Raw genomic sequence first — 26,448 nt, 5'->3', positions numbered from 1 at the left:
ACGAACTTTCCGGACAGCCCACGTAGTTCAAACAACGACAATTCAAGCAACAGTACATAGAGTAAATCTTTACATTTCATAAAGAAAATTAACTGTCAGACATAAACAACAAAGTCGTTCTGTGTTTTGATTATTTCCCTTAGCCTTTGTCCATTGACATAAGATTTATAGTTAACTACCATACTGTTCACGTTTCACTGAAAATAACAAAACGCAGACCACAAAGAACCGCTTTAAAAAATAATCATACTACTAAATAACTTATCTGGGATTTAAATAACTTATTTTTAATGTCCCAGTACTTATATACATGTATTTTATTTAGTTACCGATACCGAAAAGACGGCCTGAGTGACTCGTAAAAAAACAATTTTAAGAAAGAAAAATCAAGTCTACTTACCAACTCTTAAAAGGAAAATTTCTACGTATTACTAAATTTAGTGGATTGCCCGTACATTCAATCAGATATGTTATATTTCCGATACTTAAAGATAGTTCAATACGACATTATTGTTGTGTTTGTGGTAATTATTTAGTTTCAACTATTTGGCATTTTGACTATTGGATGTTTCCAATATTCCTACTTGAATAATGTTGAATAACCCTTAGGATATATTGCCTGCTTTTGACGTTCATATCTGTGATATGCAGCCTTCATAACCGCTGATCCCATTTCAAAATTCTATTGTGTTCAGTTTTTCTCGTTAAAGGCACACGCTTTCTATTACTCGGGGTCTATACGCCGCTTTTCATGGAATGGCATGGAAGTGTCACATTGAAGGTATCATGATGGCCACTGTATGAACACATCTGCGGATCATTCTAAATTCAAAATTTTCCTATTGCATATTTAAATGTTGAATTCTATTTAAGCCGGTGTAATAGGGCGTCGACAGTAGTTTGCACTTGACACTTCTGCCCATGAACAGGCTTAATCAAACTTAGCCTGCAACATCTTCAATTGCCGTTTTGTACTTTCTTTAGGGAATATTTTCTCTATTTTACATATGCATTCATACCAAAATATCTCCCAGCTTTTAGTGTTTGAACAACAGTTTAATATTTTGACAGGCAAGTTTAAGGACAGGCAAAGCCATTTTTATCAGGTGGCGCTATTTGCGCATTGCGCATCAGCCAATCACAGTATGGTAAGTGAAATTATCCAAGAGACTGAGTATAAACATAAACAATGCCACGTGCTTACGCACATGTTTGATCTAAACATTTTTTATGGAAACAATAACTAGTAATATGCACGTATTCTAGCTAGTGTCAAGAGGCACAGTAAGGCGTAGCCGCGTGATTCAACACATTTTTGATTGAAATTAAGCGATAAAAGACTTTTAATAATGTACAAAAACCGTTTGAAAACCCGTGTTTCTACACGATTTTGAACATTGTTATTCCCACCAAACTACTAGTCAATTAAATGTTAACATACACACATTCGTGCGTTATCTATCAGATTATGTACACATACATGTAATCACCAAAAAGTCACAAAGTCACTAAACTCACGAGCTTGGTATCACAATTCACGAGGACCCGACGGGCTTTCTATCCAGATCAATTAGAAGAGATACCACTAGCTTTTTTTTGTTTAGGAAGGCCACAATTCTGGGCAACTTTCAGCTGATCGTGTTCAGAGGTGTTTTCCAGAAGTTTTGCGTTGTCCCATGTGAGGTATTCCCTTATGAACGAACCCTTAAGGAGTCTGCGAACTTTCAATACTTCATTTATCTGTGCAAACTGACAGATGATGGGCATATTCCCATCCTCTGTGTGATGTCAAAGTCTCTATTTCCGACTTTTGTATGAATTATTGTAATTATTGAAATTATATTTTTTACATGTGTCCTTGAAGGTTTCGTTGTCATCGCTTGCCACTCCTTAAATTATTACGTTGTTAAATTTCGTATATTGTTCTAGATGATTGTTATTTGCTTCATATGATTTATCGTATTAACTTACCTTTCATCAATTGCCCCTGAAGCGTTTTTTAGGTAATAACTGATGGCTCCCTTCCTGCAGTTGGTCAGTTTTTACTTCTTAATTTGATAGTTTCTACATGATCATTTTAGTGTTTTACTTATTTAACCTTTTGTAAACCATGACAACTGTTAGAATTTCACTTGGCGGGGATTCATTTTATTTACACTGTCTCGTTTATAGGGACATGGTGGGGCTAAGAGCGAGGTTTGGTGCACCATTAACCGGTTTAAACTCCCCAGCAGTCATTATTATGCTGCTGACCGTTCCAAGGCGGCGCCCCACTGTGTTCCTCATATGTATGTCTATGTTGTTTCATACTGTTTTGGTGACACTTTTGCTTGTGTCCCTTGTTGTTTTCTCGTCTACGGTAAGTATCTTCCCCATTGCCTCTAGTTTTTATTTCTTTGATTAACCCCCCCCCCTTTCCCCCGGTCTCCTGTCCCCTTTGTGGGCCTATTATTATTTTCTTTGAATTCCTTATCAGTTACAAATTATTTATCATTTAATGATTAACGTGTCTTTGCCCTGTCCTTTTTATGTTTGGGGTCCGCCTGGGCTCCTTGCCATTGGGTTCTTGTTGCTTGGTCATATGGGGGTTGCGTTCATTTAACGCCGCCTTTCCTTGTTGATCTTGTTTATCATACTTTATTCCTGACAGTTTCTATTACATCTTCCATCGGCTTAACTCTATCACTTACCACCTTCACTCTTTATGTGTACTATCTTGCTACTTCTGCACTTGTAGTGTAATGAATTTCTTCAGCTCTTTCAGCTTCTTGCTAAGCAGATCTTCAGCATTCATTAGTTTTAACTTTGATTTAATATATTTTTGTGATGACTAATTTATCAGAGACACTTTTCAAGATATCATTCAACTCATCAGGATTTGCATTAAATGTAAAATGTTTATCAAGGGTTGGCTGGTGAGAAGCCTCGCTCTGTTTTCGAAGTTTCTCCTGGAATTCTGACTGCAGGAGTCGTATCTGCGTCACAATGTATTCTGTCGATGTTGATGGTTTCGTCGATGCTGATCCTGAGGTATTTTCATGTGTTATAAGTATTTTCATCAAGGAGATGTACACTTTGCATACTTTACACACTGATATTAACCAGTCAACTATTGTCTGATACACACCACACAGCCTAAGCTTGAAATTCAAATTTCCTCGTGAAAACCGTGTTATATTCTCACCAAATTGTATTGTTATATAAAATGATTTTTTTTTCCAACTTTTTCAACTTCAAAATGGTAACCCAAATATAGAGTCATGTTTATATGAAATTTCTCCTATCACAATATTTTTTTTTAAATGCAATCTAATTTTCAATTTTTAAACATTAGTTTTATCACTTAATGAAAACCTGTACTGTGTAACTTCAACATTGAGTTTTTTCTGTTTATCTTAATTTTCAACCGTAAGACTCACACAGACTTACACGAGATAAATTCAACAGATACAAAGAGGTAAATCTGAATGTCTAAAATTTACAAGTTTTTAAATTTTGTCTAGAACATTCTGGTATTCAAATTCCTCTTATTTGTTTTTAAACGATACCAAAGTCTCTCTTCCGATTAAAAAATATTTTATTAATCATGTTTACAAATGTTCGATACTATAAATCACCGAGCACTTAGTTAATCGAAACTGTATCATATTCAGAAGGTATATTGATATGTATGATTTCTGATCTGTCTAAATCAGTTATGGGGATTTTGTTTAGATATTTTTTTTTCAAATTTTCTAACGTTGAGTGTAATTTTACTTTTCGAAAAAAATCTTCTTTGCATAAGAACATATTTATAACATGAAAATGTGTACTATCTCTATTTTGACACCGCGAGGGAAAATATGTACATTGTGATTACTGATTATAGTTTATTAATGAAGAATTGCATTCCCATAGTAGAAAAATTAAGATGGTATTGATTTATCAAGACAACTTATCTGTTCTTTGGATTAAATTCATTTAACAAATACAAACATTAATTATTGTAAATACTTTAATTTTCGCTGTGTCGTGATAACTTAATCACGTCACCATATTCGGAGGATGTTACAGGACCTATGATTTAATCATTTATTTGTTTTCTTTGAATTCCTTATTAGTTACAAATTATCATTTAAGTGATTAACCTGTCTTTTGCCCATCCTGTTTTTGTTTTGGGTCCACCTGGGCTCCTTGCCACCGGTTCTTGTTGCTGGGTCGTATGGAGGTTGCGTTCATTGAACGCCGCCTTTCCTTGTTGATCTTGATTATCATAATCTATACAGTGAGTATGCAGCTTGAGTATCATCGAATAAAAAAACGTTCCACTAGTAAAGTAATTTTTAACCAAAGTCTTGCTACCACTTTCATTAACAAACCAGTGCTACTGTAGTTATTGTACCTTACGTTACATTTGCATGATGTTTTAAATCTTGAGTCAGAAAAAATATGTTTTTGTTTGGTTTTTGAGTAAAGAATAAATAAATACTCAACCAGTAGGCGTATTGCTTTAGACCTTTCATAAGTTAACTTACAATTACAATTTACAATTTTATCGTGTTGGGCGTTCTTCGAGGATTCTGTTATTCTCTATTATATCGACGGAATTGACATCAAATTAACAGTCTATATTTATTCTAAACCGTCATGATCATGTAGTTTCTAAGATTCAAACTTTCACCTTTTAAGGGCAGACGATGCTTCATTTCGTATAGCATGCAATGAATGTATCATTTTAAAATATTTCATTACCACAGGTTTATGATATATTTTATCGAATATTTCCCCTTACAAAACAATTTTGCCATGTTCCATAAAAACGCATGAATTAGTTAAAGGAAATGAACTTGTACTCTAAGACCTAACATATTCATTTTAAAAACTTTTAAAATTTGAAATAAAAAACGAGTATTAAATTCATCTGAACTTTTTCTTAATATAATTATTATATTCCCTCCACCAACTATATGATGTCAAATGTAAATATGCAAGACATTGTTTCTATATAAACAGTAGTCTGATGCGTTCAAGAAAAGTCTTCTTCCTTACTGCTTCTTCACCAGCCCTTTCTGTAAAATTTCTTTCGAATTCACGCATTTTCTCTTCAATGTAGGCATTTCGCTCAGCTTCAGCTTCCTCAAACTTTCGATCAAACATTAACTTAACGTTTTCGTTTAATTCTTTTTCCAAAAACTCTGCAAATAAACAACTATCATTAACTGTATTACAGCTTAAGAACACGATGGTAAAAATAGCAATTGTCTTTGATATTCATAAAACGATTATACTCATCATGATTCTGGTTAAAGCTTCATTCTATATGGATAATAACGCACTCAATATTATCAAAGTAAAACATGTAAATTGCTCTTTCATACGCTTTGCATTTGATCTACACATTCGCCGTAATTAATGAGTGTCAATTTTCCATCAGAACCAAATTGGGAAAATAAATGATCGGCATTAAAATTTCCGGAATTTAAGTTGAATAATTTGGTGCAATATATCAATAATTCATCAGCTTGTAGAACACTTCAATGTACACGTCGGATTTTACGAGTAATTAATGAAATGTGGATAAAAACACAAGACACGAAACTTGCTAGGTTAGTAAATACCAATTCAATATTGTGTTTAAGAAAAATGAAATAAGTTATTAATTGCGTTTATGTCTATACTAATTTAATATAATACAACCAATAAAACTTTGGTTAGTCCAAAAAATGTTTTTTTTTAAATTTTCTTCAATTTCATAGTACTAAGTATATAGAGATACGGTACAATTATCAAACATGGAAAGGCTATAACAAGGTAACAATTTCACAAGATAAGTCGATACCGATAACTTATTGAAGATTACTGACCGAGTAACACGTGGTTTTACACAGATTAAGTAACATTAAACACACTTTGATCAGTAGAGGGGTGTGTCATTTAGACCATATGGATAAAGTTGAAATCATGGATACACTTGCAAAGGAGTCCCCTTCCTAAATCAGTGAAAAATAGGCAGCAGAATTTCAGAGGAGCAGGGAGAGCATTGGCGATAATAAGCGGTCTGGGCGGCCAAAAGAGGCTACAAACTATGAAACTGCCGAAGATGTTCAGGGAGTGGGTATAAGCTTTGCTTCAATTCAGGCAATTCTTACTGATGTCTATGACATGTCAACGGTTTCCGCTAGATTAGTCCCTAGACAGTTGACTGAAGACCAGAAACCCATCAGGCTTGACCTTTCAAGATTGCTTTTGTCTCGCTACGAGGATGATCTGATTTTATCTACCGGATCGTAACTCAGGATAAAACTTAGGTCCGTCACTTCGTTCCAGAATCCCAAAAACAGAACATGCAGAAAACACCCTGGCTCACCCCTTTCGAAGAAATTCAAGAAGGTGCCATCAGCAGGGAAGATGATGAATTCAATTTTTTGGATAGTCAGGGGATAATCATGATAGACTGTCTTGAGCAAGTTCGCACCATAAACGGTACGTACTATGCAGATGAATTGAGACGTTTGCGTCAAGAAATCGCGCGTAAAAGGAGGGACAAACTGACTCAAGGCGTTCTGCTCACACATCCCAAGTTGCCATGGCTGCTGTAACTGACTGCAGCTTTGAAATTCTTCCCCATCCCCAATATCCTCCGGAATCGCCCACTCTGACTTTTCCGAAATTGAAAACCAAGCTTCGTTGTAGACGTTTTGGAAGCAAAGAAGGTGTCATCGAGGCAGTCAATGACTTTTTTGTGGACTAAAATAGAGAGTTCTGTTTTGAAGGGTTAAACAAGTTGGAACACAGGTGGACAATGTCCATTGATGTAGAGGTCCATTATATTGAAAAGTAAGACCATTAGTAGGGTTCTCGGACTACCGGAAATACATCGGGCCAAGAACATATTAATCAATTCCCGTTACTAGAAGATCTCTCATTGCCGCAAATTGTTTTAAATCAGCTAAGTCACTTAAATAAATTTAATATTAATAAAGTGTATAGTATTTTTTAGAGTTAACTTCTGTCTCAAAATTATCTTAATTTGTATGGATAAATTGTATAAACTTTATTCGATACACTATCTCACCTTTTCTTTCCCAATCCTCATGCAATTCGGCATGGAAAGCTATCCTCACTTTCTCATCATTAATACTCTTTTCGAAATTGATTATTGCTTTCAACCGCTGTAATAAGTAATTTACAATTATATTTACATTTGTACTTGCTTATAAATAAAGAAATTGTTAACAGAATACGTTTATAGTTAAAATTTCTATTAGATTCAAAATTTGTCACTTTAAACGTTTCAAACTAGTACGATGTAAATTCGTCTATTCACTTCAGTAGATTTCATAATGTATGGATGAGGTTTCTGATTAAGCCGAGGGTGACTGATAAAGCTACATTTATCAGGCATGCACTTTATCAACATTAATAAACGTAATAACATGATAAAATTTAATAAGAAATGCGGGAAAGAAAAGTGCTAGTATACCTCATCTTCGTCATAGTCTTCCATTTCGCTATGAAACCCCTCTTTTAAATAATCGATATTCTGACTGTACAATTCCAAGCCTTCCTTTGAATCAAACCAAGCCTCATTTTCTTTGATCATGTGATCATGAAGCTTTTCAAGAGCTTCTAGCAAGGTGTGTAGAACAAGTGCACTGTTTTGTTCACGAAATTCATCAGCAATCTTTTTCATTTTTTTCTGAATAGTTAAACATATTTGCATTCATTTTAATTTTGCATGTTTTCGTATCAAGTATCAAACGTAAGAATTTATTATTTTTTATCACAATTTAAGTATTTCATCTCTTGACATGTATGCACAGTATTTAAAACTTATAAATTTAAAATATTAACAACATTGATTTACAGTATAAAGAATAATACATTTTGTATCTATTATATATCTTGATATACATAACAGTTTATATTTACGGCCAGACCTATCAAATAAGGGCCTAATAATTACATCACTGTTTAATCAGAGCTTATATGCAACTGCAAGTTCATATATGGAAAATATAGAACGGAATCATACAATTGCTTTATCTTCAAATATATCAATTTTGTACGGATACATCTTCTCCCTCAACTGTTTGAGCTTTTTGTTAAGTATCGCAAATGTTTTTCCTTCTATGTCCGTTTTACGCTTCACAGGTTTATCCATTGTATTCAGCTCAATTTCAAATTCATGTACAGATGTAACAACTAGCTTGCTGTTGTGAAACCTGGACACCTGATCATATGCTTTCTCGTATGACAGTTTTGATCCTGTTCCCATTGCCTTCACATATGTACGCGTAAAGGATTCAAAGTCTGAAAATCGTTCATAAGCAGGAAATCAGTCACCAAAAGACAATACTATTCATTAAACGGACAATATTTTATTTTTTCTATATAAAAGAACGAAAACAATGCAAAAATTTAGTTTTTTAATGTATATAACTGATTCAATATATTTAGCATATCTTTTTTATATATTAAAATTTATATTTCTGTAAAATATTTAAATCCTCCCGAAATTGAAAGCACGACAAAGGTGTGGTTAATCGCGCCAGAATGAAGAATGTTATGGTGGCTGATTAGAGCTATGTCATATTTTTGCTCCGCGGGACGCCGGATGAAAAAAAGTGAAAACATAATAATACGAGAGTTACTACCAAAAAATATTCAAATTTTCTAACTATCTTTTGTTTTCCACTCTAATTTTCCGATTTTCTTTTTATGAACTTTATTTATGAGTGGCGGGGGAGGGTTGAACCGATTTTTTATTGTTAAAGCTCACTGTAAGAAAGCACTTAACTGTAAAGATATTGATTATTTCTTAAAATAGGTATCAATACATTGTGAAGTGTGTAGGCAGTGTCATGTCGTCCAGTATATTCAATCAGAGATTTTATATTTCCGATGCTTGAAAAGATCGTTCATCATGTCATTATTGTTGTTGCTTTTTTGCAAGTTGGTTTGTTCAGATATTCCTACTTAAATATTGTATGATCACCCGAAGAATATTTTGCCTGTTTTTAATTTTAATATTTTTTAACAGCTTGCATACTTCATAACCTTTGATCTGTAGAGGATCGACACCTTAATATATGCCATGCATCGAATATCTAAACTCTTGACTCTGCAATTTCTTTTAGTAAACTTCGTTTACATGTGAATGTTTACTTACAGGCACATTATGCCTCAGAATGATTTTATTTTTATTTCCCAAACTCTTCTTAATTTAAGTGTACTTTTATTATTTCTTTAAACTAACTCATTGGCTAATTACCGGAACCATCTTTTTCATATGTTTCTTTTCGGCAATCAGTATAGTTATAGTGAATTAATATTTTGTATGGAAGTAAATAAAATAATACTGGGTTTACATTTAGCTAGTTTTGTGGCAAATTATTTTATATTTATAACTACTTATTCAGGTAACTAATACTAACATTTCCCTAAAACCTTTATTTTCTGCACAGAAAAAAATCTTCTTTGAGCATTTGTTAAATTGAACGCCGCCATTCCTTGAAGATCTTGTTTAGCATATTTTAACTTTTTTCAACACTTAATGCACCTTGATATGCGAAGAAAGTAATATGAATCTGCTAATAACAATTGCACATTATGTTTAATTATTCCTTTACATATCTTGTTGATTCATGCAAAAACAATATATTTATATTAAAATAGTTTTTACTTACCATAACCTTTGACTGGAGCCTTTGTAACTCCATCCGTAACTTTATGTTCACATGCATACACATATTCTTGAAGACTGTTACAGTCACTTAAAAAATCGTCTTCGAGTCGATCATCATCAAATTCTTCAATTTTAGCAAGCTTTCTTCCCATAGCTGGCTGAGCGAGCGTGAAACATTTTCTTCTGGGAAAGTATTTTTTGATGTATTCCCTTGTTTCATCAATTTTCTCTTGGCCTTTGTCGTCTGGCATGGACAAACATTTCTCAAAGTATTTATCCGGAGACATTTCTGTACCATCTTCGTCTTTCACCTCGAGATAAAAGTCTCGAAGACACAAAATAAAAATAGGAGTGATAATCTTCATGTTATCTTCATTTTCTTCTTCATTTACTTCGGGCAAAACCTGAACATCTCTGGATACTCGTGTTATAAAACTGTCATATGATTATGGAAAACTAACGACATCAGTATAAACAAATTACTATGATATAACACCAAAACTGTGCCTCTAGTATTGAGTAGTAAAAGTACATGCAACAGAAACGTTTTATCGAAAGTGTCAAACATTTTAACTATTTATATACGGGCGCCGAAGATCAGACCACCATAATAGCTCATCTGTTTCTTTGGAAAAATGCAGCTAAAATATACATTTTTAAAAACTTAAGGTATGAAAGGGGTTATACTTAGTTATTATTTTTACATTATAAGACCTTTTTGAGATTTGCGTACAAAGAAGGTCTATTCCAAAAATATTAATGCAAATTTTGAGATCATCAACTCACTCCGTTTATAGAGAAAAAATCATTTTAATTGCAAAATGACTCATAAGGTAGAAATGCACCGCAATAATATTATCTCAAATCGTGCTTACAATCTCAAAGAAATTGGATATAGTTCTTCATTATCTTTTGCTTGTTGATTTATGAAATAATTTCAAATTTTAGGCCTTATAACATCAGTGGAGACCTTTCTCGGATATGCAAAAGGATTATGCCTCAAACTGATGTACATGACCATTGATAAGCTATAGATAAAAAGACTGTCAAAAATTTAACGTCTAAATTTCACATCACAAGAAACGAATACTTTGTCAATGAATTCATGCCCAATGGCGCTCATCTCAGGGCAGACAGAATTTGTTCGTCACTAGACCATACTTCATGCAAAATACTTTTCTAAATGTTTACTATATACATTATCCTTATTACATAGCTGTACATCAAACAACACTAGGTCATTACTTAGGTAATTTAGTTCAGTTGTTTTACACTTTACCGGCACATGGTTCGAATATTATAGATGAACGTAAACAGCAAGAATGTAAGTTAAAATCTAAATCAGCTGATATCAAATATCAATTGATATCTAAAACTGTGCACATGGTCAAAATTTCGTAGCTGTATATTAAAAGCAAGACATAGGTCCTTATATCAAATATTAATATTAAGATTTCAATACTACAAATAAAATGAGCACATGGTCAAAATTTCAGCACACATCAAAGTTCAAATCTACATCTGTAACCGCCTCCGTGGTCGAGGGGTTAGATTCGATGACTTCTAAGTCAGTTACCTCTCTGGCGTGGGTTCGATCCCCGGGAGATGCTTTGGTAGTTTAGCGCGGAGGAAGGAAGTCTAGTACTGGTGTAACTCTCCAGGAACGATGGTTAGGAAACTAACCGCCTATATGACTGAAATACTGTTGGGAAAAGGCGTAAAATGAAACAAACAAACTGAAAATGTGTATATATCATAGCTGTATATCAAATAACAAAAAGTAAGTCACTGACTTCCCTTGGCCATGGCGAAATTTGCTTTAATTTAAACAATCCGAATATTGGTTCACCAGACAGTGTTTCAGAGAACATTTATAATTATAGTTTTTAACTATGTATACGAAGAATACTCATGACACCAAGGGCAGGGCTTATTTTGAACCAAGAGTCGTAATTTGAACAAGCGTTCAAGAGGACCTCATTGTTTCAATTATGCCAAATATGTAAGCTGTAGCTTTTGAAGCTTCAGAGGATAACTTAAGCAATATTTTACTATATATACATACCGAAAATCTATGTCACATTGAGGTGGAGCCAATCTTGCATCCCAAAGGGTTAGAATTAGAACGAACTTCGTATATTTTCACTTCACAATGTTGGCTAGGTCAATTTTGACACTACAGGCATAATTTGTTGAATTTTAGTCGAGATCTTCTAGGCAATGTTTTAACTCCATGTATGCAAGGAAAAACTATCCCTCCTAAAGGGCAGGACCTCAGGGCTTTTATTTGAACAAACTTGATAGAATAGAGAAAAAAAATGCCTTAAAAAAGCCCAACACGTCAAAATTGAAAATCTTGCAGGTTCGGTTTGATTGAGCCTGTACAATGGTATTGGAAAGTTCAAACTACTGTCCATGCCCCCTAGCACCGGCTTTAGCAGAAATCAACATTTGAACATGAAATGGTATAATTTTTAATTTAGAAACATCCGCAGATGTGTTTATACGGCGGTTATCATGGAACCTTCAATGTGTCACAGTAGTGTCAGTCCATGAAAAGCGGCGTATAGACCTCAAGATAGAGGTCCACACACAAAGAACCATGTCAAATATCTAAACTTTATCCTTTGTCATTTCCGATAAGAATATCTTTTAAAAGGCTTTTACTTTGCAATCATTCTAAAAGGATACGCTAATTTTTCAACAGCATCTTGATTGAAAACACCTGGGTTATTGTAAATGAGTGTGCTACTGAGAAGTATTGTTAAACTAAACATCTTGTTATCATGTTCAGTGTCCCCCTGAAATGGAAAATAATTCTAAAGTCAAACATATCATGGTAAGAACATTTTAGAAAAAAAGTATTCCATCAAACATTTTTAGGTGACAAATACAATTCAAATATCATATTTGACACTGAAAGTTCGAATTTGAATTTATCATCATGTCGGTTTAGAATCAAATTCATATTTAAGTAAAAAGAACTGACAATATCTGAAAGCAAATTTCAATAATTTGATCGTGACAGTCAAGTCCATATAAGGTCAAAGTCATATAAAAACTGTCCAACATGTCTGTTTGGTCATATGTGGTCCTCTGTCTCAGTATGAATAAAGTCTGTCAATAAAAACACCAATTTCAATAATGTGACTGTGACTGTCAAGGTTAGTATGTCAAAGTTCAAATTTATATAAAAAAATTCAACCTGTTCGTTTGTCCAAATATGAATCAAATCTGCAAGTAATGACAATTTACGCAAATTAAAAAAAAATACATTGACGGTCAATGTCAAGTGCCAAGGTCAAATAAAGGTTATAGTCAAGTTCAATTAGATCTTCTGTAATGTCTTGTCTTATCTTGTATTGTTCATTAAATACAAAGTTATAAAAACTTATAGCAAAAATCTGAATTTACAATAATTTACCTCTAAAGTCAAGGTATATATTTGTCAACAACGTCAAATTTAAATAAATGTTTCTTAAGACATTGTCCTTAAGGTAGTTGTGCTTAAATTTTAAGTAAATTCAATCATAAATAACATTATTGCCAATTCGCGCCTGCTTAACAACAAATTTTAGGGTCAATAGAGGTATAAAGTTGTCTTAACCAGAATACCTTATCAGTTGATGTTCCGTCTAGAAAACAATTAAAATCTTACTCTTACTCGGAAATAAAAATAAATTTATAAACGAAATTTATATTTATTTTTCGAGAATGCGGGAGGTAGTCATGTCGTTAAGACGATAGTTCTATATAATTTATGTAGTAATTATATATGCACGACTTATCTTATGTAACATTTGCTATTCTTTATTTATTTTCTATACTGATGTGTCTCTGATTGCTATATAAAACGAACATTGATAGGAAATGAACGTGCACAACAATAAATACTTAAATAACATGGTCTTTACGCAGTCATTTGGCATATATGTTGCATAAAAACTGACATACAGGTAATTTCAACATTTTACTTGCTTGAGGTGGGTTTTTAACAATATAGGATTAACGCATGTTTTTCCGTGTTACGTCTACAGAGTCTCGAGGAACGGTTTCTGCCCGAGCCCGGTATGGCAAGCGCTCCAAAAGTACCGAAAGTTGACGCTATTATAGCATTCAATTTCAAACCAGATCGATATAGGCTTATTCAATTAAAAAACATAATATAAAATATATTAAAACCCAAGGAGCAACGGTTTGCACTTGGACAGTATTTATCCAATTCACACGTCATTTTGGCACTATGTTTTACGTACGTGTTATATTTTTCCGGGGCCAACAACGCGGGGAATACAAATCAAATGCTCAGAGCAGAACGAAATGACGAATTTAAATTGATTAAAGAAACTTAACGACTCAAGTAATTACATAATTCTACACAAGACAGAGCATGGCCCTCAGAAACCGTTTTTGAAAGCACAAGTTCATAAAAAATAAACATTATTCTAACAAAGAATGATAAAGTGTATTTATCAATATAAACAACAATAAAACTTTTTAAAATTTTCTCATATTCACTCTGTGTTATCTTATTTACTTAGGTTAAATTGAACGACATATATATATTTGTTTTACATTTACAACTGTCCGTTTCTTTGAAAGGGCGACAACCAAGATTAGCCAGGTATTTCGCCATTATGCGATTGAGGCCCTCGAAGCCGGAGCTAGCGGGCGTGGACGGTAACTTGCACTTTCCAGTACCGTCCATGAACAGGCTCAATCAAACCGAGCCTGCAACATTTTACAATTTAGCCGTTTTGTTTTTCACAATTTATTTGTTGTTTTTTTTTTGTTTACTGGGTCCTGTATGTTTTGCGTATAGAGCAACCGGGCTATAACAAGATCGCGTGACTCTGTTAATACATGCATTTGGCCTAATTGTAACATGGACAAAAGAGGGGAAAATAGCCGATTTTATGCTAAAATAGGTAAAAAATGATATGCATAAGACGCATGATTTACTGCAGAATGACAGGATTTAGTTTTACGAGTCGTCAATAAAAACAAAGGTACATATAAAAACGATCATAAGGAATTTTAAATTTCTGGCTTTGTTACAAATCATTTTATTTACATTTTCTTTAGATGGAACGACAATGTTTTCCTATCTCCGTAGGCTACAAAGCTATTTCCTTCGCGGCATGACAAAATGTTTTTGCAGAATATACATCATGATATTGTATAAAAAAAACACTAAGCTTCGATTTTAATTTTTATCTCATTATAGACGTAACATCTTTTCGAAACTTATTTGTTTTTAATATGAACTGCTTTAGAAATAAAGTAAGAAGCAATTGCATTATTTATTCTGTGATGGAAAAGTCTTTTTTTAACGCCAACTTCAATTCACTAATAGGAAACGCCGCCACAACTACAATTCAAACAAGAATTCGTTATCTATACGATAGAAACATGATTCAAGTTCACATGGTATAGCATTCTATATGAATATTGATATTCGAGTCAATTCTTAAGATATCTTTTATATAAATAGAAAACACGTTTCCTTTGTTGCGACATGCACTAGCTCAGAAGTAGCGACAGAGCAATTTTCTGTATACCCCCGAAAGAGCTAGCTCTGTTGGTTACCGGGCGTGCAATTATAGCAAAAATCAAGAAAAAAATCATTAATTTGACCCTCAAGGGAAAGGTCACAAATGAATGAAGGTCATAATCAATTAAGTTCTTTAAAAATCTTATTCAAATTATTGTTGTGTCCAAGTATGAAGCCCAACAAATAGTACAACGTGGGCATTTTTAATAATGGCTGTCGGGTATGTAAGAATCTGATCACATGAAAATGCTGGGTCAAATATAAAATAATTTGTCAAAAAGTAGCAAAATGTTCAATGAGTTATGATTTGTTTTCCATCCAAAATACTGAATTACATCTTTTTAACATTTTATTTATTTGAATAGATAATTTTCTGATTAACACATTAAGAGCTACAGTGATATAAGCCATTTTATAAACAATGCCATTTAATGAAGATATTAGTATATGTTTACCTTGGCTACATCTCCTAAACCTTCGGTATCTAGTAAAAGTAAAACCTGTTCTTTTTGTGTTGGATGTGGTTTACACCAGGCCCAAATACCCTTTGTCTCAGACTGAACTGTGCTCCCAAGTGAAAATCCTTTATAAAAAAAAGAAGAAAAAAGCAAATGCAAACAAGCAAAACAAAAAACGCACACAACCCCCACACACAAATAAAAATATATAAATAAAGATAGAAAAGTAAAATGATATATAAAAAACAATATTTTGAAAAGAGCAGTTCCATTGATATTTAAACAGTTATACATATCCGACTCGGTCTGAACTTATTCATGTTTCCATTTTTAGAAGCAAAGAAAATTATCCCTTCACTCAAAGTTTGAGGGAGATCAATATCAAAATACAAAATATGAGCTAACAACAGTGTAGGGCAAAGAAATTTTTTTTTATGAAAATAAAATATTCTATAAACTACCTGTGCGAATTTAAATAACATGCTAACGCTAGGGATACGTATTTCATAAACATTATCGAAACACGCAAATACCTTTCCTTTCGTTCGCCAACCTGTTCATCAGATAAGACTTTCCTGTCCTATATAGGCCACATACAGCAACAACATTTAACGTTACATCTATACTACTTATCTGTGCCATAACATCTTCTGAAATTTTCAGGTTGTTGTCACTGTCAGAGTAGATAAACAACACAGGGTTTTTGAATACTTCTAGCCTGCCAAATCTGATAAAAAATATATGAATATACTAGATTAAGTTACAATGATTAAAAACGGCAATTCAGTTTATTAACAAATTGAGGCGCTGTGCGCCGACGTCTCTTTTTTCTATCACATAATGAACGGTTTGAGGAGTTTCTCTTACTTAAACATGTTCTCTCTTGTCTTAATAATGGACAGTTGTATAATTCAATACAAAAATTAAAACTTATTTGCCTCAATTGTGTACTTATTGGACACTTGAAGTAACTTGCTTTCTGAGGGTGTGAAATTTAAAGGAATGCATGAAGTTAAAAAGCACGGTTTCCATGCTTAACTGTCTTATTTTGTGTGTATGTCCAGGTAAGTTAAAACATCACTATCGGTTATACGTTTGGGGCTTTTAAACATATTGTAATAATAAAGTAAAATTATGTAAGTATATGTATCATTCTAACACTATCGGAAATTTTCCTATAGACAAAGAAGGCCGGAAGCGTGCATTATTCTACAACAATGCACTCGCCGTTCTTATTATCTCCCTGTATATTTTCACATTGAAGGCGCCATTTTGTTTAAAAATCTGATAAATAGAAACAATTTTTTGTCGAATTTTGTTGTGAAAACTATCTTGAATAATAGAAAATGGTCTAATTAAGAAAATGAATCCGAACACCAATATCTTTAATTCAGTCGTTAACGCTGTACAAACGTTTAAAGTGTTGTTTACGTGACGTCACAATGTAGCGCCAAGCAGCACGTGCAAAACAATCAAATCAAGTACGTTATTTTAATATCGCAGACGAGTTAGGTTTAACATTTATTTCACTTTTAATAATTTGTATTTCGCTTGAAAAATTAAAGAGTGAAATAAAATGAACAAACAAAGTTTTATCAACGTTTTCAAAATTCGTTATTCTCAAAATGTTTCTACACACAGTAGATTTAACGACAGTTTTTTTTTAACCCACTGGAACAGCATTTAAAGAACGTTTCTATTGGAAACTCTGAGGCGAAAACAAATTTAACCACCAAACATAAAGTCCAACTTTATAGTTATAATTATACTTTTTCTTGACGTGTTAGAATGGAAATAGATATTAATTCTTCGTGCATTATTGTATAATCCTTCGTTCAAATGCGTTGTAATTAATCACTCAGGCCTATCGGCCTTCGTGATTATATTACTACTCATTTGAACTCAAACCGTGCATTATTCTACAACAATGCACTCAGAATTGATATCTATTTCCTAATCATCAGTGATTATTGTTTTTATTTCATTATTAAACAAAACGAAATAGCTGTTTTGCTTTGTTTCTATAAAAACATTAAAAACTCAAAGCCGTTTCACTGGCTGTAGTTAATCCAGGCGAATTATCTTAATGAAAAGAAGCAATTAAACATAAATGTACAATTATTGCGCAAGGGTAGTTTGCACTAATTTATTTTTGTATACTTTCTTTCAATAACATTGTGTCTGAAATATAGTTGTAATTTCTGTATTATACATACTCGGATATACTAAATTAAAATACATGATCAGTTCTGGAAAAAATATATCTTTAAAGTTACATTAAATAATTATGTAAAAATATTTGCCGTCGGTCTAAAAAACAAGCATTATACAGTTTCATAAACCTTTTTAACAGGTATGTTGTAAATCTCATCAAATATTGTTCATAAATTAGGATTCTAAACGGAAAACCTCACGGTAACACTAAAGTTCGTATACGAATTTTAGCATGCAAATGAAGACAATAATCAGCTCGTGTATGCGTCCAGAACACAGTAAATATGAGATTTTCCTGTGCAAACACACTTTACCGTTTTAGCTTCACGGTGAACCAGGCCTGTGGTTTAGAAAAAAAAGTAATCATCTCATAAAAAGGATTAAATTTGTATGAAAACATCCGTTACAATGCGGAAATATACCGTAAGATTAGGACTGCTGCACATAGTCATGTTTGTTGTTTTGATATTGATGTATGGATGAACCGAAGGCTGAGTTTCTCATGCAAACAGAAATAATTATTATTGTACTTCCGATTTCACCACAATGAGGTTGCCCATTTTTTAAGCTTATAAAACTTATTTTGGTTGTCTTGACACCAAAATAAAATCTGGAGTCGATATAAAACCAAATTTATTTATAAAATGTCGCCATTTCTGTTTTATGAAATTTATTTAATGTAGCTTTAATATTGCTTATATATCTTACCAAGAGAACATGTGAATGTTAACATTTACTTCGGATACATTATGGCAGGAAACAATGTTAAATATCTATTATGTACATAAATGCTGATTTCTTTATACATGTATGCATTTTATGTAAATATGTTGATCATTTGTATATATGTTGTCCTCATGGGTCTATGACTTTCTAGAATTTACTTGAAAAAAATCTAAATCTAATCTGAAAAAATCTAAAAAATCTATATTACCAATGTTCCTTATAATTCATTAAGCCATCAACAGTCATGTGTATATTGCATCAAATAATGATACATGCATGGATTCTTGGCATTTGATATTATAAAGAATTACACTATTTTTGTGAAACTTAGAAATGTTTGTGTGAATGAATTCTGTATTATTACAAATATAAGAAACTGAATTATGGGAACAAGTCTATGATATAAACATCACCAAATTAAAGGGTTTAACTTAGGATGATATATTAAGTATTAGAAATTAACACGTGTTTTGTAAATATAATGCTTAGTTAACATTTTAATTTTGTCCAACACTAAGACATTATTTTTACACATCTGCAAATACATAAACTGTCCATTATTCTGATAAATAATAGGTGGAAAAATATCCAAAGTTTAAATATCGGATAGGTTCTTCATCTGTCAGTACAATGAACACATTAATCTACAACAAAAGATCACGTCACAAACAAACTTTAATACAACAGTAACTTCAATGTTACAACACGTTCGAAAATCGACCGATATAAGATATTGTGAATGTTGTGAAATGATGAAGACAAACCTCAGTTATTGGAAGGAAATAACCAAATAAATGTGCTTGTTTTCTGGTGCCACGTGCTGGAAGTGGAACGCAAAAGATCTAGGATCGCATCAAAAATATAAGCAAACCAAATAACTGCATTTGTTTTGATATTGTGGTTATTTTTGGCACCAGTATGTAATAATTCATTAGAGACATCATGTAATAATTTGATAAATTCATCATAACTTTATAATAACCATTGTATCGGTATAAACTTTAGCTTGAAATAATGTTTGAGACATACCAACCTACACATTGACCTGTTTTGAAAAACCATCCCGAACTATGTCGAAATAATTGTTTCTTTTCTTCAAATCGGCTATTGTGTATATGTTACGCAGTAGATTATGCACAAAACACGTTTTATTAGCAATTTTGAATAAGCATGACATTAAAAATGATGTTATACAATAACTAACTCAAAACAGTAAAACTGTTACTTCATATCTTTTAAATTTAACTATTGTCAGGCATGTTGTCTTACAAATTACAACAGGACCACGATGGTCTTTTCGCGATATGAATCTTAATGGCAAGGAACAATAAATATTGTAAAATATGAACAAAACCGATATAATTTCTAAATCTTAACTGTTAACCCAAAGAATTATTTCAAATTTGATCTAAAAATAACAGAAGCTATGTTACAACCAGTTTTGCAATAAAAACGAGTTTTGCAATAATTTTATTGCAAAACTGGTTGCAATGACATGATTTTATTGCAATTTGATTACAACCGGTTTTGCAATAAAAACGAGTTTTGCAATAAAATATTTTTTCTATCGGATTTTATTGACATTATACAAAAGACATTATAAAATTTATCTATGTATATTAGGATTGACATGCAGGAATTAATTCTGGGATAATGAGTGTATATGCATATGATCAAACATTAATTTACATTCTCAATTTCATTAGTCGTTTTCCTTTTAATATATATGATGAAAGGATGATCATCATGAAATATCAGGACATGTACATTTACAGCAACAACTGTATTTGCTCAAATTTCGGTGATATACATACAAGAACTTTTAGTAAGGTCTTAACTTACCAGTTCTTTGATGAAAGAAAAAAAAACGAGTTTTACAATAATTTTATTGCAAAACTGGTTGCGTTGACATGATTTTATTGCAATTTGATTACAACCGGTTTTGCAATAAAAACGAGTTTTGCAATAAAATATTTTTTCTATCGGATTTTATTGACATTATACAAAAGACATTATAAAATTTATCTATGTATATTAGGATTGACATGCAGGAATTAATTCTGGGATAATGAGTGTATATGCATATGATCAAACATTAATTTACATTCTCAATTTCATTAGTCGTTTTCCTTTTAATATATATGATGAAAGGATGATCATCATGAAATATCAGGACATGTACATTTACAGCAACAACTGTATTTGCTCAAATTTCGGTGATATACATACAAGAACTTTTAGTAAGGTCTTAACTTACCAGTTCTTTGATGAAAGAAAAAAAACGAGTTTTGCAATAATTTTATTGCAAAACTGGTTGCGTTGACATGATTTTATTGCAATTTGATTACAACCGGTTTTGCAATAAAAACGAGTTTTGCAATAAAATATTTTTTCTATCGGATTTTATTGACATTATACAAAAGACATTATAAAATTTATCTATGTATATTAGGATTGACATGCAGGAATTATTTTCTGGGATAATGAGTGTATATGCATATGATCAAACATTAATTTACATTCTCAATTTCATTAGTCTTTTTCCTTTTAATATATATGATGAAAGGATGATCATCATGAAATATCAGGACATGTACATTTACAGCAACAACTGTATTTGCTCAAATTTCGGTGATATACATACAAGAACTTTTAGTAAGGTCTTAACTTACCAGTTCTTTGATGAAAGAAAAAAAAACGAGTTTTGCAATAATTTTATTGCAAAACTGGTTGCGTTGACATGATTTTATTGCAATTTGATTACAACCGGTTTTGCAATAAAAACGAGTTTTGCAATAAAATATTTTTTCTATCGGATTTTATTGACATTATACAAAAGACATTATAAAATTTATCTATGTATATTAGGATTGACATGCAGGAATTAATTCTGGGATAATGAGTGTATATGCATATGATCAAACATTAATTTACATTCTCAGTTTCATTAGTCGTTTTTCTTTTAATATATATGATGAAAGGATGATCATCATGAAATATCAGGACATGTACATTTACAGCAACATCTGTATTTGCTCAAATTTCGGTCATATACATACAAGAACTTTTAGTAAGGTCTTAACTTACCAGTTCTTTGGTGAAAGAAAAAAAACGAGTTTTGCAATAATTTTATTGCAAAACTGGTTGCGTTGACATGATTTTATTGCAATTTGATTACAACCCGTTTTGCAATAAAAACGAGTTTTGCAATAAAATATTTTTTCTATCGGATTTGATTGAGATTATACCGTTGACATTATAAATTTCTTATGTGTAAATAAGAACTTGCATGCAGGGCTTATATTCGGGAGTATTGTATACATGTATATGATTATAACATTCTAAAAGTTGCTTTATTTTCTTTTAGTATTTTTGATGGAATAATGATCATCATGAAATATCAGGGCATTACATGTTCAACAACAACTGTTGATGATATTCTTACATGACCTTGTTACAAGGTCGAAACTTACCAGTGTTTTTCAGAATTTAATGATAACATTGTTGCAAAACGCCTTGCGATGACATCATTTTGTTGCAATTTTTTCACAACCAGTTTTCAATAGAAACTAGTTTGGCAATAAAATATTCGCTATAATATCAGATTTTTTGAGATTATACTCATAGACATTATAATGTTTATCTTTGTCTATATGGATTCACATGCAGGGATTCAATTCAGAAATATGCATATAAAATCTATGGTTAAAAATATTTTTTATTGCAAATATGATAATGGAAAAGACATTATATAATTTTATAAAATTATTGCAAAACTCGTTTTTTTCTTTCATCAAAGAACTGGTAAGTTAAGACCTTACTAAAAGTTCTTGTATGTATATCACCGAAATTTGAGCAAATACAGTTGTTGATGTAAATGTACATGTCCTGATATTTCATGATGATCATCCTTTCATCATATATATTAAAAGGAAAAAGACTAATGAAATTGAGAATGTAAATTAATGTTTGATCATATGCATATACACTCATTATCCCAGAAAATTATTCCTGCATCAATCCTAATATACATAGATAAATTTTATAATGTCTTTTGCATAATGTCAATAAAATCCGATAGAAAAAAATATTTTATTGCAAAACTCGTTTTTATTGCAAAACCGGTTGTAATCAAATTGCAATAAAATCATGTCAACGCAACCAGTTTTGCAATAAAATTATTGCAAAACTCGTTTTTTTTTTCTTTCATCAAAGAACTGGTAATTTAAAAACTTACTAAAATTTCTTGTATGTATATCACCGAAATTTAAGCAAATACAGTTGTTGCTGTAAATGTACATGTTCTGATATTTCATGATGATCATCCTTTCATCATATATATTAAAAGGAAAACGACTAATGAAATTGAGAATGTAAATTATTGTTTGATCATATGCATATACACTCATTATCCCAGAATTAATTCCTGCATGTGAATCCTAATATACATAGATAAATTTTATAATGTCTTTTGCATAATGTCAATCAAATCCGATAGAAAAAATATTTTATTGCAAAACCGGTTGTAATCAAATTGCAATAAAATCATGTCAACGCAACCAGTTTTGCAATAAAATTATTGCAAAACTCGTTTTTTTTTCTTTCATCAAAGAACTGGTAAGTTAAGACCTTACTAAAAGTTCTTGTATGTATATCACCGAAATTTGAGCAGATGCAGTTGTTGTTGTAAATGTACATGTCCTGATATTTCATGATGATCATCCTTTCATCATATATATTAAAAGGAAAAAGACTAATGAAATTGAGAATGTAAATTAATGTTTGATCATACGCATATACACTCATTATCCCAGAAAATAATTCCTGCATCAATCCTAATATACATAGATAAATTTTATAATGTCTTTTGCATAATGTCAATAAAATCCGATAGAAAAAATATTTTATTGCAAAACCGGTTGTAATCAAATTACAATAAAATCATGTCAACGCAACCAGTTTTGCAATAAAATTATAATTGCAAAACTCGTTTTTTTTTCCTTTCATCAAAGAACTGGTAAGTTAAGACCTTACTAAAAGTTCTTGTATGTATATCACCGAAATTTGAGCAGATACAGTTGTTGCTGTAAATGTACATGTCCTGATATTTCATGATGATCATCCTTTCATCATATATATTAAAAGGAAAAAGACTAATGAAATTGAGAATGTAAATTAATGTTTGATCATATGCATATACACTCATTATCCCAGAAAATAATTCCTGCATCAATCCTAATATACATAGATAAATTTTATAATGTCTTTTGCATAATGTCAATAAAATCCAATAGAAAAATATTTTATTGCAAAACTCGTTTTTTATTGCAAAACCGGTTGTAATCAAATTGCAATAAAATCATGTCATCGCAACCAGTTTTGCAATAAAATTATTGCAAAACTCGTTTTTATTGCAAAACTGGTTGTAACAAAGCTATCTTTCTGGCTAAGATTGCCTTTAGATTTGGCAAAAATAATATATGTAGTGTTTTGTCCATATTTGGGCTTTGTGACATAGTTTTTAAACAAAGGTGACCCTCCAACAATCTCGAATTATACATCATTAAAACAACATGTCTGTCAAATTTCAAGAATATAACATCCAGAATGCTTGTGGCCTTATTTTAACCCAGGATGACCCAAATTAAATTTGAGATAAAAATTATCAAAACGACATGACATATTTCCAGGATACTTGGAATGAAATTGTAACCTGTCGATTGTTAAAGTGACATTATGCTCATATTTTCATAGTCAAGTTGAGCTGAATTGACTTTATATTTCAAAAGATTAACTGACAAAATGGTGTTTGACCAACAGTTGATATTGGAAAATGTTTTGAATAAAATTATAAATCAGCCTAAAATCTAAAAAGACTGCCCCACTCTTTTTATAAACTAAGGGTTAGGTGTAAATTCTAATAGATATTTACAGAAATTTAGTTGGGATCTCTGCGTTATTTATTGTTTATGCGAACTTAATTATTAAATAAAGAGGAATTATAGCAAAATGAAAACTTAATTTGATATTCACCCGTTCACGCATTATATACCCTTGGATGGGTATAATTTTGGCTTTGAGTTCAAAACAATATTATTCGAACATTAGCTAGAAGTCATAGTAGTAACATTTTTGACAAATGTCCTGGATATTTTAGCTAAAAAATCACCCTTTTGATTTTTTACTAGGTTTTTCCCCATTTTAACATTGGGACCTAGTTTATGACACCAGATAATGCATATACAATGTTCAAACACTCACCTTTCTGTTAAACTACACTGAAATATAAATAAGACATATAAAAATGTAATAATATCAGGGTTGATGATCACATGTCTTTAGCTACGGTAACGTTGTATTACAGTGTATTTTAGAACACATGATTTGAAAGAATTGTTTGCTTTTTGACATACTTGTTAATTGAAGAATCAATTAAAAAGATATTGTTCCGGGAAGTAGTTTCCTATTCGAGCAATACTTTCTTTTCATTGGCAAAAATGATGATCCACATAAATTGATTTTGATTTTTGAATTCTAATTTAAAGGCACAGTTAGACTCGGAAATGCTATCATTTTGTTTTTGCAAAAACTTTTCATTTTAGGCGTCCTTTTATCGTTTCCAAAACGTAACCCAATGACCATACAGATGATATATCTTTCGCTTCTTTTGCGTTTTAGCAGGACACAATTAAAGTGAGTTTGTATTTTGTTTGGAGGTCAAAATACTACTTTGTTTAATCTTTGCTTCCTTTATGACAATTTATCTCCCATTCAATTTTATTTCTTCAAGTGATAAGCATATCACAAGTTCTAAATACAATGTACATTATTGCATCATTTGTTTTTTCTGCAGAACGAAATATTTATTCCTCTCTGAGGCATAACTTGCTTTTATTCAAATGAGATAATAATAATAAAAATAATAATAATAATGATAATAAAACTTACATTATCTGACGGTGTAGGTGTTATTACAACGTCGTCAAATATTTCATCTGACATCAAGTATTGTATCTCCATCATCAATCTTTCTTGTTCCTGTTTCTGTTCCTCCTCACTCATATTTCTTGCTGAAGCATTTAATGGAAAAGTGTGAGAGAAATCACGTGAAGAGGCATCCTTCTTCTGCGAAGGTCCTGAATAGGTTTTATACATCACTGCCCGATTCAAAATTGAATCTAACTGAAATAAGAAAACACCTTTTTTGGTTACCCCATTTATTTGCTCCGCCACATAACCACAGATGGTCAAAGCACATTTCACTATTGTTTCGTCCGGCGATTTCTAAATGCAAAATGAAAGGTATAGTAAAAATGAAGGACACTTAAACATAAATAGAGCAGAGAACAGTCAAAAGAGGACACGAAATACACACATACACATTCGCATATACGCTCACACACACACACACACACACACACACACACACACACTCACACGCACACGCGCGGGCGCGCACGCTCCCAAATAAACAGAAGTGAGAAAGAAAAATCAAAGAAAGCTTTCAAACACAAGAAAGAATATTATATATATACGTGTGTAATGTATATTGCCTCATTTCACGTTAGTGAAAAAAGAGACAAAAATAAAAGGACATGATGAGTCATAAAGACCCTTCAGAGGTTATAATGATTATAATTCAGGCAATAAAAAAATAAAATAAAATAGAGTCAGATCTGTGTCGAAATTGAAACAATGTTAATAAATTAAGTTAGCCATTTTAACAGATTCTCTAATTTCACTTAATTTTGCAGGCATGATTTATGTTTGGTTTTGTCAATAAGGACTATTTCTTCGGCTTAAATTCCCAGAATAAGCATTATTAATTT

The 26,448-nt window shown here is 31.7% G+C and overlaps 1 protein-coding gene across 1 annotated transcript; it reads right to left on the bottom strand.

Annotated features, from left to right (window-relative positions):
* Positions 1–2,810: 2,810 nt before the first annotated feature.
* On the bottom strand, positions 2,811–25,906 carry LOC132748789 (guanylate-binding protein 3-like). The gene is made up of 11 exons (XM_060738426.1): positions 25,568–25,906; positions 24,881–24,897; positions 16,213–16,406; positions 15,677–15,804; positions 12,359–12,468; positions 9,669–10,102; positions 8,015–8,292; positions 7,463–7,678; positions 7,055–7,151; positions 5,029–5,174; positions 2,811–3,116 (listed from the first exon to the last, which is right to left on the bottom strand). The coding sequence occupies exons 1-11, from the start codon at positions 25,772–25,774 to the stop codon at positions 2,811–2,813; spliced, it is 2,133 nt and encodes a 710-aa protein (XP_060594409.1). The 5' UTR covers positions 25,775–25,906.
* Between the last annotated feature and the right edge of the window lie 542 nt (positions 25,907–26,448).

This window comes from Ruditapes philippinarum, unplaced genomic scaffold (assembly GCF_026571515.1).
Source record: "Ruditapes philippinarum isolate M1 unplaced genomic scaffold, ASM2657151v2 ctg5523_1_1_1_1, whole genome shotgun sequence".
NCBI classification, from domain to species: domain Eukaryota; kingdom Metazoa; phylum Mollusca; class Bivalvia; order Venerida; family Veneridae; genus Ruditapes; species Ruditapes philippinarum.
The sequence above is the reverse complement of the archived record's forward strand: the minus strand, read 5'-3'. Positions and strand labels throughout refer to the sequence as shown.